The sequence below is a fragment of the Somniosus microcephalus genome, chromosome 14 (genome assembly GCF_052327205.1).
Source record: "Somniosus microcephalus isolate GS21.2 chromosome 14, FLI_Smic_1.0, whole genome shotgun sequence".
Taxonomy (NCBI): Eukaryota; Metazoa; Chordata; class Chondrichthyes; order Squaliformes; family Somniosidae; genus Somniosus; species Somniosus microcephalus.
In genome coordinates, this window is record NC_141000.1 from 76,867,776 (window position 1) to 76,883,015 (window position 15,240).

At 42.3% G+C, this 15,240-nt stretch overlaps 1 protein-coding gene across 1 annotated transcript in view; it reads right to left on the minus strand.

The window, feature by feature from the left end:
* nme7 (NME/NM23 family member 7) overlaps window positions 1-15,240 on the minus strand; it is a 234,253-nt gene that overhangs the window by 164,552 nt on the left and 54,461 nt on the right. The window contains exon 6 of the mRNA XM_086006730.1: window positions 11,165-11,267. Coding sequence (XP_085862856.1) covers window positions 11,165-11,267 — 103 coding nt within the window. The remainder of the gene's footprint in view (window positions 1-11,164; window positions 11,268-15,240) is intronic.

A 15,240-nucleotide genomic window follows, 5' to 3' on the forward strand; every position in this document is an offset into this window, starting at 1 on the left:
TGAAGTAGGAGGCCAAGACTGAAAGGGCACACAAGAATAAGCACCAATGAGAGCCATAGTAGCCTTAAACTGCAAGAAAGTTGTCAGATTTGTTGCCAGCAAGCTGTTGTTGCCACTAATGGGACACGTGCTAAATGATTTGGAGCAAGATAGAGGAATGCTTATGCAAAGGAGTGGTATAATGATCTCCAAATGGGAGCTTTGGTAGTTGTGCAGGAAAGCTACACGTCAGCCAGCAACTGAGTTGAGTTCATGGCCAAAAGCGGAACGCAATGGCAAAACTTATTTGGCAATGGCTTCAGATCTTAGTCAGCTGAAGGTCTCCCTATGTGCTTATGTCTGGCGGTTGGCATAACTCATTTATTCCTTCATGCGGGAGATGCATCTGCAGATTGGGAAACATGGTTACCAGTGGGCAGGAGGCAGAGGCCACCTATAATGCCCTTTCAGCCTGGCATCCCTGGAGTGGGCCTTCTGATCCTCCTCCAGCACAGGAACAGGTGAGGTCCAGGCTAGTTACAGTGACCCTGACCAATCGTAAAATTTATAAATACGCTAAAGATATTTTTTAATGATTTTGAATAATTTTAAAATCATTACTTTTTTAAACCATTTTTAAAGTACCTGTAAATAACATTTTTAAAACCTTAAGTAAACTTTATTAAAAAATTACAAAAACATAAAAATAATCAAAATCAACGTTAAATAATATTCGTAAAAACCTTAAATGTCCCTATGAACTTCAGCGATGGAACGCCTCAAAACCCACCCCATACAGGTTTCGTCCCTTGAGATGGTCTCTGCCCCCGATGGATTCATTGTGGACCTGCAGCAATCTTCACCTTCCCGCTGTCCTTTACATGCAGCAGGGCAGGACTGCAGAGGTTGTAAGAATTCGCAATAATTTACAGTTCTGAAGATTCATTTTTTTGATTAAAGGATCCCTGAGCGAGGTGCTTTTGAGTTTCCAAAGATAAAATGGCTGTCACACCACATGGACAAAAGAGGTTTGGAATGCAGCTTTCTGTGTCTGGAAGTAAGGTTCAATGAAGACAAAGGACAATGCTTTGTTTACAAAGCAACTGAATGCTATTAGCATTTGTTTAGATACACCTGAAACTGCAGAAGAGACGTTTGCACCTTGAATGGGAAGCGTTAACTTTAAATGGGTTTCCAATCACCCAGTACTGGACTATAGAGCAGATGTATCTCCCTTTTGTTTCAGCAAAGGGAGCTCTGAAAATCACATTAACTCAATCTAACCACTTTGAGTTAGCCTATCACAGCTTTGGGGTTAATTTTGCACACAGCCCTTGCAAGGCACGGATGTGAGGGGCTCACCAGGTATAAAAAAAGGGCTGAGCAGCCAGCTCGCTCTCTTGGCTCTTGGCTCTTGACTTCCTGGGACGATAAGGTGAGCTCTCTCTCTCTTCGCTGGACCATGTGAGCAGAGATTTTCTGACTCTCAACAAGGCAACCTAGCAGGAGTTAAGGGGGGGATGGTGATTTAAGGGAATTGCTAAGAATGTTTAAATAACATTGTAGCCATTGTACCCCTCGTTTTTGCCGTGTGTACCCCCTTGATATATAGTTTTACAATTTTACTGTGTTCGTGTGGGATAGTTTGATATTGTGATTGTAGTTTCTTTTAGTTAATAAAGCTTGATAATTTTCTCTCATCCAAACCACGTGTTCCGTTTTAATATCATTAATTATAAGTTCCTCCACTCAGAACTAAAGGAGGGGTAGCGAAATTGGTTTAGAGTGCAGCAGCAAAAAGACTGCTGGCCAGGTAGATTACCTTAAACCAGTTTAAAAGAAACCCCGAAATCCTTACAAGGTCGAAGATGCTCTAGTAAAATCCACAAGTAAGTTTCCGCAATATTGTGGCCCTCAAATTTCTTCCACTGGCTACCCCAGTACACTCTAAAACTGACCACCAAACAGAGGAAAATTTAGCCAGTTAATTTGCTATTTTGGGTGGGGTGGGGGAGGGTGCTACAAGTCCTGGTCTTCCTCAGGTGGCATTGAGGTTTGCATTACTGCAGTTGTTCTGGGCATTGGGTAGTAGTGGACAATGGTTGGTCATGCAGAAGGGGTCTTGGCCCATTGTGTGGGGTGTAGTAGAGCTGTCAGGGGAGTGGGAGGAGGTACACCTGCGAGAGGGATCTTCTCAGTGTATTCTTTGTATACTCTCCTCTCTGGGAATGAAATTGTTGGGAGCAGCATTTCTTCTACGATCCTCTCAGCACAAGGGCCAGAGGCATGTTTAGTCCCTCAAGCATCAATATTGTTGTGGGAGAGCATGTCAGCAGCTCCAGGAGGGAAGGAGGCACTGAATCAGTTGTCAGGATCTTAAGTGGTGAGTGCACTTCAGCAACGCTCAGCTTTCACTGTGGGACTCCCATTTTGGATCATGGCAGGAGCACAAGATATAGGTTAAATGAGTGGGTTAGCAGACAGGATTAATGTTTCAGTCAGGACTCCTGCCAGCATTACTGGGGATTTCCCAGGTATTTAGAGTGGGGATTTAACTGCTGAAAGCTGGTAGGTCAGTTTCTATAGCATTAGTAGAATTTGTCAAATTGTGTGGAGGAGTGACTAGAAAGGCTTGTGTTATGTTTCAGGTTTCCTTCCTCCTCTTTACTCTAGATATTTTTGACTTCCATGTTTTAGACCACATGCATAGGTGAGCTCTGGCTTCGCACATCTGGGACTATTTTCACTTGCTCGGATATTTAGGTAAATTTGCAGTGTGCCCAGGAAATGAACAGAAACTTTTTTCAGTTTATTTCAGTTGCTAGTTTTATCAATTGTCCTCCCATGATCTTCCTTGTCTTTGGGAGACAACAGAAAAACAAAGCAGTAGATTTTGACTTGGGCTTTAACTACCAACAAACTTATTAAACAATAAAAGAACAAGCGAGTAGTAGCAGCAACATTTAATTTTACAGTAATTAAGCTTACTGTAGCAGAAAATAAACAGCTCGCAACCATTATGCTAAACTACAATACAATATGCTTCCATAGCTTTTTTTCTCCTTTTTGCACCATCCACAGAAGCAAAATGGCCTGACTATCTCTCATCAAATAGCTTCAAAAATAATCAGGACCGAGCAGAATTTAAATAAATGTCAAAAAAGTTATCAAACAAATATTTGAACAAATCACAAGGACTGGACTGGACCCATCCTCCGACAACTGTCTTGAGACAAACTGACCAATTGTTGCAACAAATGTAACAAAATGAGGTGGAACGTTCTTCAGAGTGAAACTGGCTCCTAACCTCATAGGAACGTAGGAACCAGAGTAAGCCATTCAGCCCTTCGAGCCTGTTACGTCATTCAATGAGATCATGGCTGATCTGTATCCTAACTCCATCCATCCGCCTTGGCTCCATATCCCTTAATACACGTAACTTGCAAAAATCTATCAATCTCAGATTTATAATTATTAATTGAGCTAGCATTTACTGCTCTTTGTGGGAGTGTTCCACATTTCTACCACCTTTTGTGTGAAGAAGTGTTTCTTAGCTTCTCCCCTGAATGGCCTGGCTCCGATTTTACAGTTATATCCGCTTGTCCTAGACTCCCCCAACAGTGGAAAAAGTTTATCTCTATATACCCTATCAATTCCGTTCAAAATCCTAAATTCCTCATCCAAATCACCCTTAACTTTCTATAATCCATGAAATACAAACCTAGTTTATGTAACCACTCTTCATAATCTAACCCTTGGAGCCCTGGTAACATTCTGTTGAATCTGCGCTGCACTCCTTCCAAGACCAATACATCCTTTCTAAGTTGTGGTGCCCAGAACTATACACAGTACTCCAGATGCGGTCTAACCAGGACTTTGTATAGCTGTAGTAAAACTTACTCCCCTTTATATTCTAGCCCCCTAGTTGTAAAGGCTAACATTCCATTAGCCTTTTTGACTATTTTTTGTACCTGATTACAGGAAACTGTCCGGCAAGCTCGAGCCACCGGCAAAAATCAGGAGCTGTTTTGTTAGGTTTTTTTTTTCTTCTCGTGGCTTTTTTTTCCCCCAACAGTCAGGCTCTGCAAAGTCTCTCTGAAGCTGTTGCTAAGCTACAGAGACGCTTCCAAGGTACGGCCGACTGTTTAGAAGCTGTTGCTAAGCAACAGTGTTTGTTGCCAGATACCGTATGCTTCAACATTAACGCTGGTTTGTCCGGCAGTTTTGAGGGAACGGCAACAACTCAGTCCCGTCGGTGCCGGATAGCACAAAGTTTCCTGTACTACATTGTACTGTGTACATGGATCCCCAAATCTCTGGACCTCCACTGTTCTTAGCTTTTCACCATTTAAATAATACTTGGATCTATCCCTTTTTGGTCCAAAATGGATGACCTCACTTACCTGCATTGAAATCCATCTGCCACAGTTTTGCCCACTCAATTAATCTATCGATGGCCCAGAAATTTGGGTCTCCACGGGTGAGTACGCATGGGGTACTCACCCGTAAGCCCAATGGAAGTGCCGGTTTCGTGCATGCACTGCGAATGCGCGGGAAACGGGCATTTCCGTTCCCCTGAAAGAAGGGGTTCAGAAGTCGAACGCAGGAGAGGCTGCGCGTGAGCATCGAACTTACGTTTTTTTTGCAGGTTTTTCCAGGAGGGTAAGTCTCCAGAAGTTAGACATGTAAAAAGTAGTCGCAAGGCCTGCTTTTTACAAGGTAAGTGGTGAATTAATTAAAATAAAAACATTTTTTCCACAGGTTTATTATTTTTAAATACTTTAAAGAAAGGTAAGTTTATTTTTAGCCCCGTTAGAAAATTTAATTAATTTTTTCAAAAATTTAAATTATTGTTTAAAATAGTTATTTCATGTAATTTATAGTTTATTTTAAAAATGTGATTTAAAAAAAAATGTATTTGAAGATTTAGTGATGTTTTAGGGCTTATAGTATTTATAGGTTTGACAGGTCTTCCTGCCAAACTTAAGAATGAAGCATTCCCTGCTCCAATTGGCTCCAGGAAGACTGCAACAAGTTGGTCTACATAACAACTTGTATTTATACAGTGCCTTTAACATAAAACATCCCAAGGTGCTTCACAGGAGCATTATCAAACAAAATTTCACACCGAGTCACACAAGGAGATATTAGGGCAGAAAGAGGTAGGTTTGAAGGAGCATCATAAAGGAGGAAAGAAGGAGCATCATAAAGGAGGAAAGAGATGTAGAGAGGCTTAGGGAGGGAATTCCAGAGCTTAGGGCCTTGGCAGTTGAAGGCACTACCAATTGTAATGTAGGGAGAGTTCAGGGTCAGTACAGTGAGGCTGCCATGTAACATTAGTTCAGCATAACTGAGCGTAATGAGTCACATAACATAACCACCACAGCGCCAACTGTAAGCACAATACTTGGCGAATGTTGCAGCCAATCATTATTTTTAACAATATGTAGGTTATGACATTGTTAGCGGTTTCTCAAGTTTAAATTCTGCAGTTATATTGATATTTTGTGGATCTTGCAAATCGAGATGTTTGTTTAAGTAGTCAAGTTTATGTCTTACCTGTTTATAAAAAAAAATTCTAGGATACACAGGAAGATAATAGGGCAGATGTTCCAGCTCGTCAGCAGATAGAAAGTCTATAGCAGTACTGCGGGGAAGTGGGGTGGTCATATGGTTTGGTAGTATTGGTCCAATGATCAGAAAGCAATGTGGGGATATGGTGAATGTGAAGGAACAGACGGGTATTGGGAAGGGGGAGTCCTTGGATCGGAGAGCAGTGGGAGATGTTCTGGAGTCTGGGAGTAATGTGCTGAGTTTGGTCTAGGTCCAAAGATGTGCGGGTTAGGTTGATTGGCTATGATAAATTGACCCTTAGTGTTAGGGGGATTAAATACGTGGGGTTACGGGGATAGGGTGGGATATGTGTTGGTGTAGGGGTTACGGGGATCGGGTGGGATATGTGTCGGTGCAGGCTCGATGGGCTGAAATGGCCTCTATCTGCACTGTGGGGTTTCTGTGATTCTGTGATAGGTGTGTGTTAGATCTAGGATTGGAATGGCAAGTGTTGGAATATGAGAGAGGGGATTGCTGCATGAGAGGACTGGGTGGGGGATCCTGGAGGATAGCAAAATTAGGGGCTCATGGGATTTAGGATTAAAAAGGGGTTCCAGGGCCTGGTAGCATTTGCAAGTGGTGTATTGGGGGCCTGGAAGCAAAGCAAGATGGTTGATGGGTTTGGGAAAAGCAGACAGCTACTGGCATTTGGGAGCATTTAGAAAGGAGTGTCTGGGAGCAGGGGTGGTAGGGAAGACAGGGGTGGGGGGGGGGGGGGGGAGGTGGGGAAACATGTCCCACCAGCAATTTGTAGTTTGTGCTAGGAGGCTCAGAAGATTAATTGGAATGGGAGTGTGGAGGAAGCAGCTCTATGGTTACATTTGGACTGCATTTAAAGCAAAACCAGCATGCAGCAATCTGGAAATGGTGATTAGATGGAAACTCATTGCACTTCTCTTTCTTTCTCTCCACTGGAGATGGAAGTAGGTAAGACTAGAGAAAAAGTGCTCCAATGGCAGGAGCCTGAACAGCAGAGACAATGCAGCAAACATTTGTCCACACCGTCACTTTTGGTGATGAATGGAGTGTTTTGAAAGGTTGTACATGTAAAGTATGTTGAGCTTCCTGGTTATTACAGATGTTGTATAACATAATCTGCTCACAAATTGCTGAAAGTGTGTCTGATAAGTTTGTCTCACAGCTGCCCGTGACCCTGTGGTGTCCTCCTCATGTGCGAGTTTCTCTATTTCGGGGGTGGGAGATGGGTTCAGCGCTAAACTCTGTCTCCTCCTTCGGAATCTCAAATTCCAGGCCTTTCTGAAGAGCAAAATTATGGAGGGCAGTACCATTATATACCCTTGGTCTTCAAGAAGTCAGCTAGCACCTTCATTTTGAAAGAGTGCAGGGACACTGGACTGCCAATGAATAAATGCATTATGGCAGCTCCTAGCATACAGGGCAATGACATGCAGAAACCTGTACTTTTATTTGCACACTAATCAGTTGACCTAATGGTATGGTTTGACAGTAGGGGCATGCACAGCCATGCGTGCACTCTGGAGCTCCAAGTAACTTGTAGAAACCCAGTGATCCTTTGAAAATGAATGTCCCGCTCACTCAATTGTCTTACTTCTGTGCCAAACACAATTAACTGATCTGCCCTGGCAAATAGGGCATTAATAGCTTGCCTTATGCAAGAATGAACAGCAACCTGACAGGCCTGGCTGAAAATGCATGCTGTTTATTCAACTAGTTGCCAGAAATTAAACGCTGCAGTGATTTTCTGAGCCACAGCAAGTGCTGTCCTGGTTCTTGAGGAAATTTGCTCATCTACCTATATAGGACGGTGCAAAACTCTTCCAGGGCTTTTGGAGTGAACCACAAACTCTTTATACACAATTCCAGAGATATTCAAAGAAGATCTTCTAGGTCTCTTCACCCTGGTAGCTGGGTATCTGTACCAGGGTCTGGATCCCCTGCAGTGCCAGCTTATTAGCTTCCCGGGTTGCCTGCTGTTCCACCTCTTCTTCCTCCAACAACAAATAAGTCAAAGAGGGGGATCATTTTTGCAGTCTTCCCTTTCATTTTAGGAAAATTGCCCAAACAAGAGTGAGTAAAGCCGTAACACTCCACCTAATTTCAACTTATTAATGTAAAAGTAACAAGGAGGTTTTGCTTGTATGCCAGATTTCTATCTAAAGGTACATTAGATGGCAACTGAGCACACAATTCAAATTCAGGTCATCCTACCCAGAATATGCAGCAAGAGGAAGAATGAATAGCTGTCTTAGAAATAAAGAGACACATAATTTTTCCTGCCTTACCTATGAAGGGTGTTAGCGTGAAAGTGGTTTCCTGATAATTTGTGTAGTTGATTAATTATCCTGGACTAGTGCCCAAAACTATTTGTTTTACATAATACAACTGGGCAAGTATCTCTAAATTATTAGGATTAGTTGCTATGAATAACTATGTTTTTTGGTTTGGATATTCCAAAGTCTTTAGAACTCTGCTCTTGATCATTTGTCATTGTTTTGGACATTTCCAAAACCTCCAGTGTGACATTTCAAATGCACTTCTAAACTGTTACAATCATATGGTCTCCCATCAAAGCTGTGCTCTTGGCTATCTAATTTTCTCACATTACTTCATCATCTGTGGTGTAGTTGAAGACTCATCCTCAGATTTTTAAAAAATTAATTCGGGGTCTCCCAGGGCATTGTCCTCTCTTCAATTCAGTTTCTTCTTCACAATGACCATCTTCACACATCACCCAACGTATCTCCTCTTTTGCTAATGACTCTGCTCTACATTCAGCAATTTATTTCAGATTACAGAGGTTTACCAGGATGTTACCAGGGATGAGGGACTTCAGTCATGAGGAGAGGTTGGAAAAGTTAGTACTGTTCTCCTTGGAACAGAGAGGTTTAAGAGGTGACCTAATAGAGGTTTTCAAGATGATGAAAGGTTTAGATAGAGTAAATAGGGAAAAATATTCCCTCTGGCGAGAGGGTCAATATCTAGAAGTCATAGATTCAAAATCATTAGAAAAAGATCTAGAGGGAGATGTGAAGAATTTTTTTCACTCAGAGTTGTCGGGAACACTCTACCGGAAAAGGTGGTGGAAGCTGATTGCATAAATAATTTTAAAAGGGAGTTGGACAGGTACTTGAGGATGAGGAACTTGCAGGGTTACGGACAAAAAGCAGGGAAGTGGGACAAAGTACATCTGCTCTTTCAAAGAGCCAGCACAGGCACGATGGGCCGAATGGCCTCTATCTGTGCTGTAAGTTTCTATGATTCTATACATATCCAGAATGACGATTCCTCCTACAGTGCATTGGCTGATTCACGCTTGATCTGCTATGCCTTATCCTTTACTGCCAACCCACTCAGATTAAATTCCTTATATTTGGTCATTTAGAAATGTACATATTAAAATACAACACTTAAATTATTTTTAAATTTCCTGATCAACAGTGTTGACAAATGTAATTTTGGAGAGGATAAACATGCAATTCTGACCAAGGCAAATCAAAACATACTGTGAAGTAATTGAAAGATGTTTATCAGAGGTCCATTGTGCTATCTTTTAATACTGGGAGTAATCTTATTGAGCTAAAAAGATATGAGAAAATGTATTAGAATCAAACTTTGTTATCACAAGCAGGTTGAAATCTGCTAGTCATTTTTTTCATGGTTATCTTATCAAGGTTTAAGCTCCTCTCCTGCCTATATTGGAGCTTCAGTTGGAAATTATTAAATATTTATTTTCTAACGGGTTACATCATGAAATGGCAAATACAGTGCAGGAAACTTTCGATTTACCAGCACCTAAATAACCGGAAATGTCGGTTAACCGGCAAAATTCAGGAGTAGTTTTTACTTCATATTTATTTGCCTTCTTCCATCTGTGCTGTGCAAGGGTGTGGCTGCAGCTGTTGCTAAGCTACAGAGACGCTTGAAACTTGTGTTCATTGTTCTACAGTTGTTGTTAAGCAACAGGGTTTGTTGCTTTATACGGAGCTGTCAGCTCTCCCTATCTTTTACTATAGCGTTCGGTTATCCGGAATTTTTGATGAACCGGCAACACGTCGGTCCCGTCCGTGCCGGATAAAATAAAGTTTCCTGTATATGTATTATTTCTAATGGTGGTTAGATTATTTATACCTGTTTCATCATCAATACCACAATGTCCTGGAATTGCACTTGCCTCTCCCTGGCAACTGTCTGAGGCTGAACCAGACTGTTCGCAATATTGGTGTCATATTTACCCCCAATATGAGCTTCCGACCACATATCCACGGCATCACTAAGACTGGCAATTTCCACCTCCATAACATCGCCCGACTCCGCCTCTGCATCAGCTCATCTGGTGCTGAAACCCTCATCCATGCCTTTGTTACCTCTGGACTCGACTATTCCAATGCACTCCTGGTTGGCCTCCCACTTTCTACCTGCCGTAAACTTGAGGTCATCCAAAACTCTGCTACCCATGTCCTGACTCGCACCAAGTCCCGTTCACCCATCACCCCCTACATTGGCTTCCGGTTAAGCAATGCCTCGATTTAAAAATTCTCATCCTTGTTTTCAAATCCCTCTGTGGCCTCGCCACTTCCTATCTTTAATCTCCTCCATCCCTACAACCCTCTGAGATATCTGCGCGCCTCCAATTCTGGCCTCTTGAGCAGCCCTGATTTTAATCGTTCCACCACTGGAACCAGCCATGCCATTAGCTGCCAAGGCCCTAAGCTCTGGAATTCCCTCCCCAAACCTCTCTGCCTCTCTACCTCTCTTTCCTCATTTAAGACACAGCTTAAAACCTACTTCTTTGACCAACCTACCCTAGTATCTCCTTATGTGGCTTGGTGACAAATTTTGTTTGATAACACTCCTGTGCAGCGCCTTGGGAAGTTTTACTACGTTAAAGGCGCTATATAAATACAAGTTGTTGTTCTTGTCAGTTTTCACAACTCTGGAGATGGCAGAGGTAGGAGTGAACACATACAAACACTTGCATAAGAAGCACTCCTATTCCCAAAGTGGATGTGTCTTTGTAAAAACGGGCACATGTCCCCTCCAATTAAAACAATTTGTGCACCTAAAATACACAAGTAAAATGGAGGCGAACAAAATAAATTATCCCTCAACTTGTACTGTCCCCTATCCTTCACCTTGGCATTGAAAAACAAAATCAACTTTAGTGTTGCTTTGATATGGTTTACAATTTAGTTGTTTAATTCAAATGATCTCAATTCGCATTTTCAGCACTAAATTTCCAATTTGCTGTGTTCTTTACATTGCTTCATTCAGATCATTGTTAATTCAACTTTTTTTAGTGCAGCAAACATCTTTCAGTTATCACAAGCAGTATATGATGCCTGCACCTCTATGCGACTTTCTGTAATGAATACTGGTGAGATCATGCTGGTTCACATAAAATGATCAAACAAGGTCCAGAGTCTCAGGAAGTTGTAAATACACTAGCAGTCCTCTTGGAGGTAATTCTATAAAAACATGAGCAAGGAAACCAAAGGATTGTGTGTGTGTTAATTCTAAAAAGCTAACTACATTGTTCATTTTCTTCTGATAAAAGGAATGCTTTCTTCAAGAAGACAAATCTGAAGCTTACCTTCAGCAATAGCATGAGGTTTGATAATGCATAAGGTGCAATCAGCATATTTTGCGGTATTTGCTGGTCCTCTACCAGGCGATGGGAAGAAAATCTCTAGCTCCTATAAATATAAAAATATAAAATGAACTGATCAATTAATTTGTTCCATTTTCTATATTCCTGACTCACTCTCTTTTTCACTGCCCATGGAGGTTAGTTGCATTGGCCCCAACACCACCCCAGGTGAGGTCACTTAGTTTAGCACAGACTAAGGATTGAACCTTGAATCTTACAGGTCTGTACATGTGAGTACAGGTTGAGCACTCAAAATCCAGAGTTCCAGAATCCGGAGTGTTCCAGAATCCGGGACGATTGGTGGTAGGGTCTTCCAGAATCCGAACACCCCATTTCTGCCGCCAGCTGGGCCCAGGCATTTCCAGACTTGGAATGTGTTTCTGATGTCCGAAGTCCAGAAATGCCCAAGCCCAGGTTGCGATATTTCTGGATTCAGACATCAGAAACACGTTCCGAAGTCCGGAAAAACATGAAAACCGGCTCAGCCTCGGTCCCGATGTTGCCGGATTCGGGATGCTCAACCTGTAGCACAGCACACAATGTACTTACTCAAAGTAACAAAAAAAAGAGAACTTGCACTTTTATAGCCTCATTATTCTAGACATCTGAGTGTTTTATAGCCAATGGATTATTTTTGAGACGCTGTTACTGTTCATACGCAAGGAAACATAAAATATAAAAATTTACAAACATTTTGAAAATCTGAAATTCAGGCACAACAACTTTTGGGCATGTGGAGGAAATAATCACGGTGTCTGAAAGATGAGGCCCAAGACACTCCTAAGATCGGACTTTGGGCCTCAATGCCATCGAATTGGTGAGCTGCAGACAAGAACAGGCAGCTCGGCGGTGAAACAGGATGTAAGGGCAGGCCAAAAGTGGTGGCCAGCAGTGGCCTGCGTACTTTGAATTTGGGGTCAGGAGGCGCATTCCTGCTCTTCCTGGCTCCACATTCAGATAAGGTTTTTAAATCACCAGCTACCTCAGAGCAAAACAATCTTGCAGTAGGAGCCTCAAACAAGTGTTCATTGAATAGTACAGCACAGAAGGAGGCCATTCGGCCCATTGAGTGCACTAGCTCTTTCGAGGAGCAATCGGTTAGTCCCACTCCCCCGCTCTTTCCCCATATCCCTGCAATATGCAATTCCCTTTTGAAGGCTACTATTGAATCTGTATCCACCTCCCTATCAGGCAGTATATTCCAAATCCTAACCACTGATTGCATAAAAATTGTTTTTCCTCATGTCACCTCTGGTTCTTTTGCCAATCACCTTAAATCTGTGCTCTTTGGTTATCGACCCTTCAGCCATTGGAAACAGTTTGTCTTTATTTACTCTATCTAAACCCTTCATGATTTTAAACACCTCTATCAAATCTCCTCTTCGCCTTCTCTGCTCCAAGGAGAACAACTCCAGCTTCTCTAGTCTATCCATGTAACTGTAATCCTTCAACCCTGGAACCATTCTAGTAAATCTCTTCTGCACCCTCTCCAAAGCCTTCATGTCCTTCCTAAAGTGCGGTGCCCAGAATTGGACACAATACTCCAGCTGGGGCTGAACTAGTGTTTTATATAGGTTTAGCAAACTTCCTGGCTTTTATACTCCATGCCTCTATTTATAAAGCCCTGAATCCCATATGCTTTATTAACTGCTTTGTTAACCTGTCCTGCCACCTTCAAAGATTTGTTAGGCCCCTTACTTGCATATGTGAAGAGGATAATAATGTCTGTTTCAAGCATGGGCATTGCATGCTGATTTTTTGCCCTTTACCAATGTGACGGACATGCACTACCAGCTTGTAATGAGTGCTTCCTGCCTACCATATTGGAGACTTAGGAGGCTGTTTAACACCTGAAAAATAGGCCCTAAACAGCCAAATTTCTAGGACATAGAACTTAAATCAGATGTCTCTCTTGTGCTATACTGCTGGTTAACAGTCTCTAGGGGTCAACGGCTTGAAAATAAAGAACTAACCTGCATTTATCTAGATTCTCATCATGTCCCTTAGAAACATCCCATAGTGTTCCATATAGAATGAATTACATTGTGCAATTGCTGTTTCAATAGATCAGTCATCATCACACGCCTCAAAAAGCTCACTCTTGACCCATAAATCTTCTCAAACTACCACCTCATCCCTAACCTCATTTCCTTCCATGGTCCTTGAACATGTTGGCACCTCCCAACCCTATACCCATCTCTAAGGCTTCCTAATCGAATGCCTGCAGTCAGATTTCCACCCTGCTCACAAGCCCTGGCCAAAGTTACAAATAGTATTGTTTGTGACTGCAACCACGGTGCTTTATCATTCCTCGTCTATCCTTGGCCTCTCCACAGAATTTGACAGTCGACCACACTGCCCTCCTCAATCGCATCTCTTCTATTGTTCAGCTCCATGGGACTGTCTTGCATCATTCCATTCCTACATATCCAAGTGCAACCAGCATATCTCCACTAATAACTTCTCTGCCACCCCTGTACAGTCACTCCCAGATGTTCCTCAAGGATACATCTTCCTCATCTACATCCTCATCTACAGACTGCACCTTGGTGCCATCATCTGCAGCCATGGCATCAGCTTCCATATGTATGCTGACAGTATCCAGCCCATCTCTCCAACTCTTATCCTGATCCCACATCTATCTCTGTTTTCAGCCTGCCTGACATTAAGACATGGATGAATCAAAATTACTTCAAATGAAAATTGGGAAAAACAAAACCATTGTTTTTAGTCCCTACCATGAATTTTACTTTCTTGCCACCAACTCCACCCTACTCCCCAGTCACTCGTTCAGGCTGTGCAAAATCATGGCACCCTATTCGATTCAGAGGTGAGCTTCAAAACCCACATCATTTACATCACTAACACTGCCTCAGATATATTGCCCACCTCCACAGCTATCTCACTCACGCCACCATTTAAACCATTATCCACACTTTTGTCCCCTCTAGACCAGACATCATCTTTGCCTGCCTCCCACTCTGCACTCTCCATAAATTCCAACTTATCCAAAGCTCAGCCACCATATTTTGTCCCTCACAAAATCCCACTTGCCCATCACTTCATCCTCGCTGACCTAAACTGCTTCCCTGTCCCTCAACATAATTAATTTAAAATAGTTGCCATCTTTAAATTCCTCCATTATCAAGCCGTACCCAACTTCTGCAACCTTGAACCTTACATCCCCTCTTGCACCTTTTCATCCTTCAGTGCATCCCACCCCCTCGGTCCACCATTGAAGTTTTAAGTCTCTTCGGCCCTACTCTGGAACTCACTCCTTAAACCCATTCAATTCATTACTTCTCTCTACACCTTTAAAAGCCTTCTCAATATCCTTTTCACCAAGCTTTTGATTTCCTAACTCTCCCATCATGGCTCAACAACTGTTCCATTTTATACTTTCTCAATGTAAAGCTGTGTGAAAAGTGCTATATAAATACAAGTTGTTATTTGGTGGGCAAATATGGTAGCCATTTTGGTGCACTGCAAGATCCTACAAACATCAATGAGATCAATGTCCAATTAATCAGTTTTGGCAGCATTATCCAAGAGAGAAAAATGATGAGATAGAGATAGAGACACATATACACATATATACATATCTCAAGTTAAGATCTCATTAGAGGAATAACACTCCCTCAATATTGCACTGAAGTGTCATGTTAAGGTTATGGGGGAGAAATTGGCCTGCATCAGGCCTGATTTCTGGGCACGAAATGAGTGTTCGAGGGATGAATTTCGGCTGGCGGTGTCCCATGCCCAATCTTCCCTGGAAATTCAGGTGACTTTTAGTCATTCCGGGTGGCTGCCTGTACTGGGTGCTGAAGTCATTCAAATATGTAAATAAGGGTCCTTTACTTGTTAAAAGATCCTTCTACAAAATTGAATTGTGGCAGCACCAGATTCACCGGTTCCTAGGCCTGATTCTTGGCACCAACAGTCAGCAAGCAGGTTGCATCAATGATATTTAAACAGATCCTCAACTGCACTCATACATGTCTCTGCTTAGTCTTTTAGTC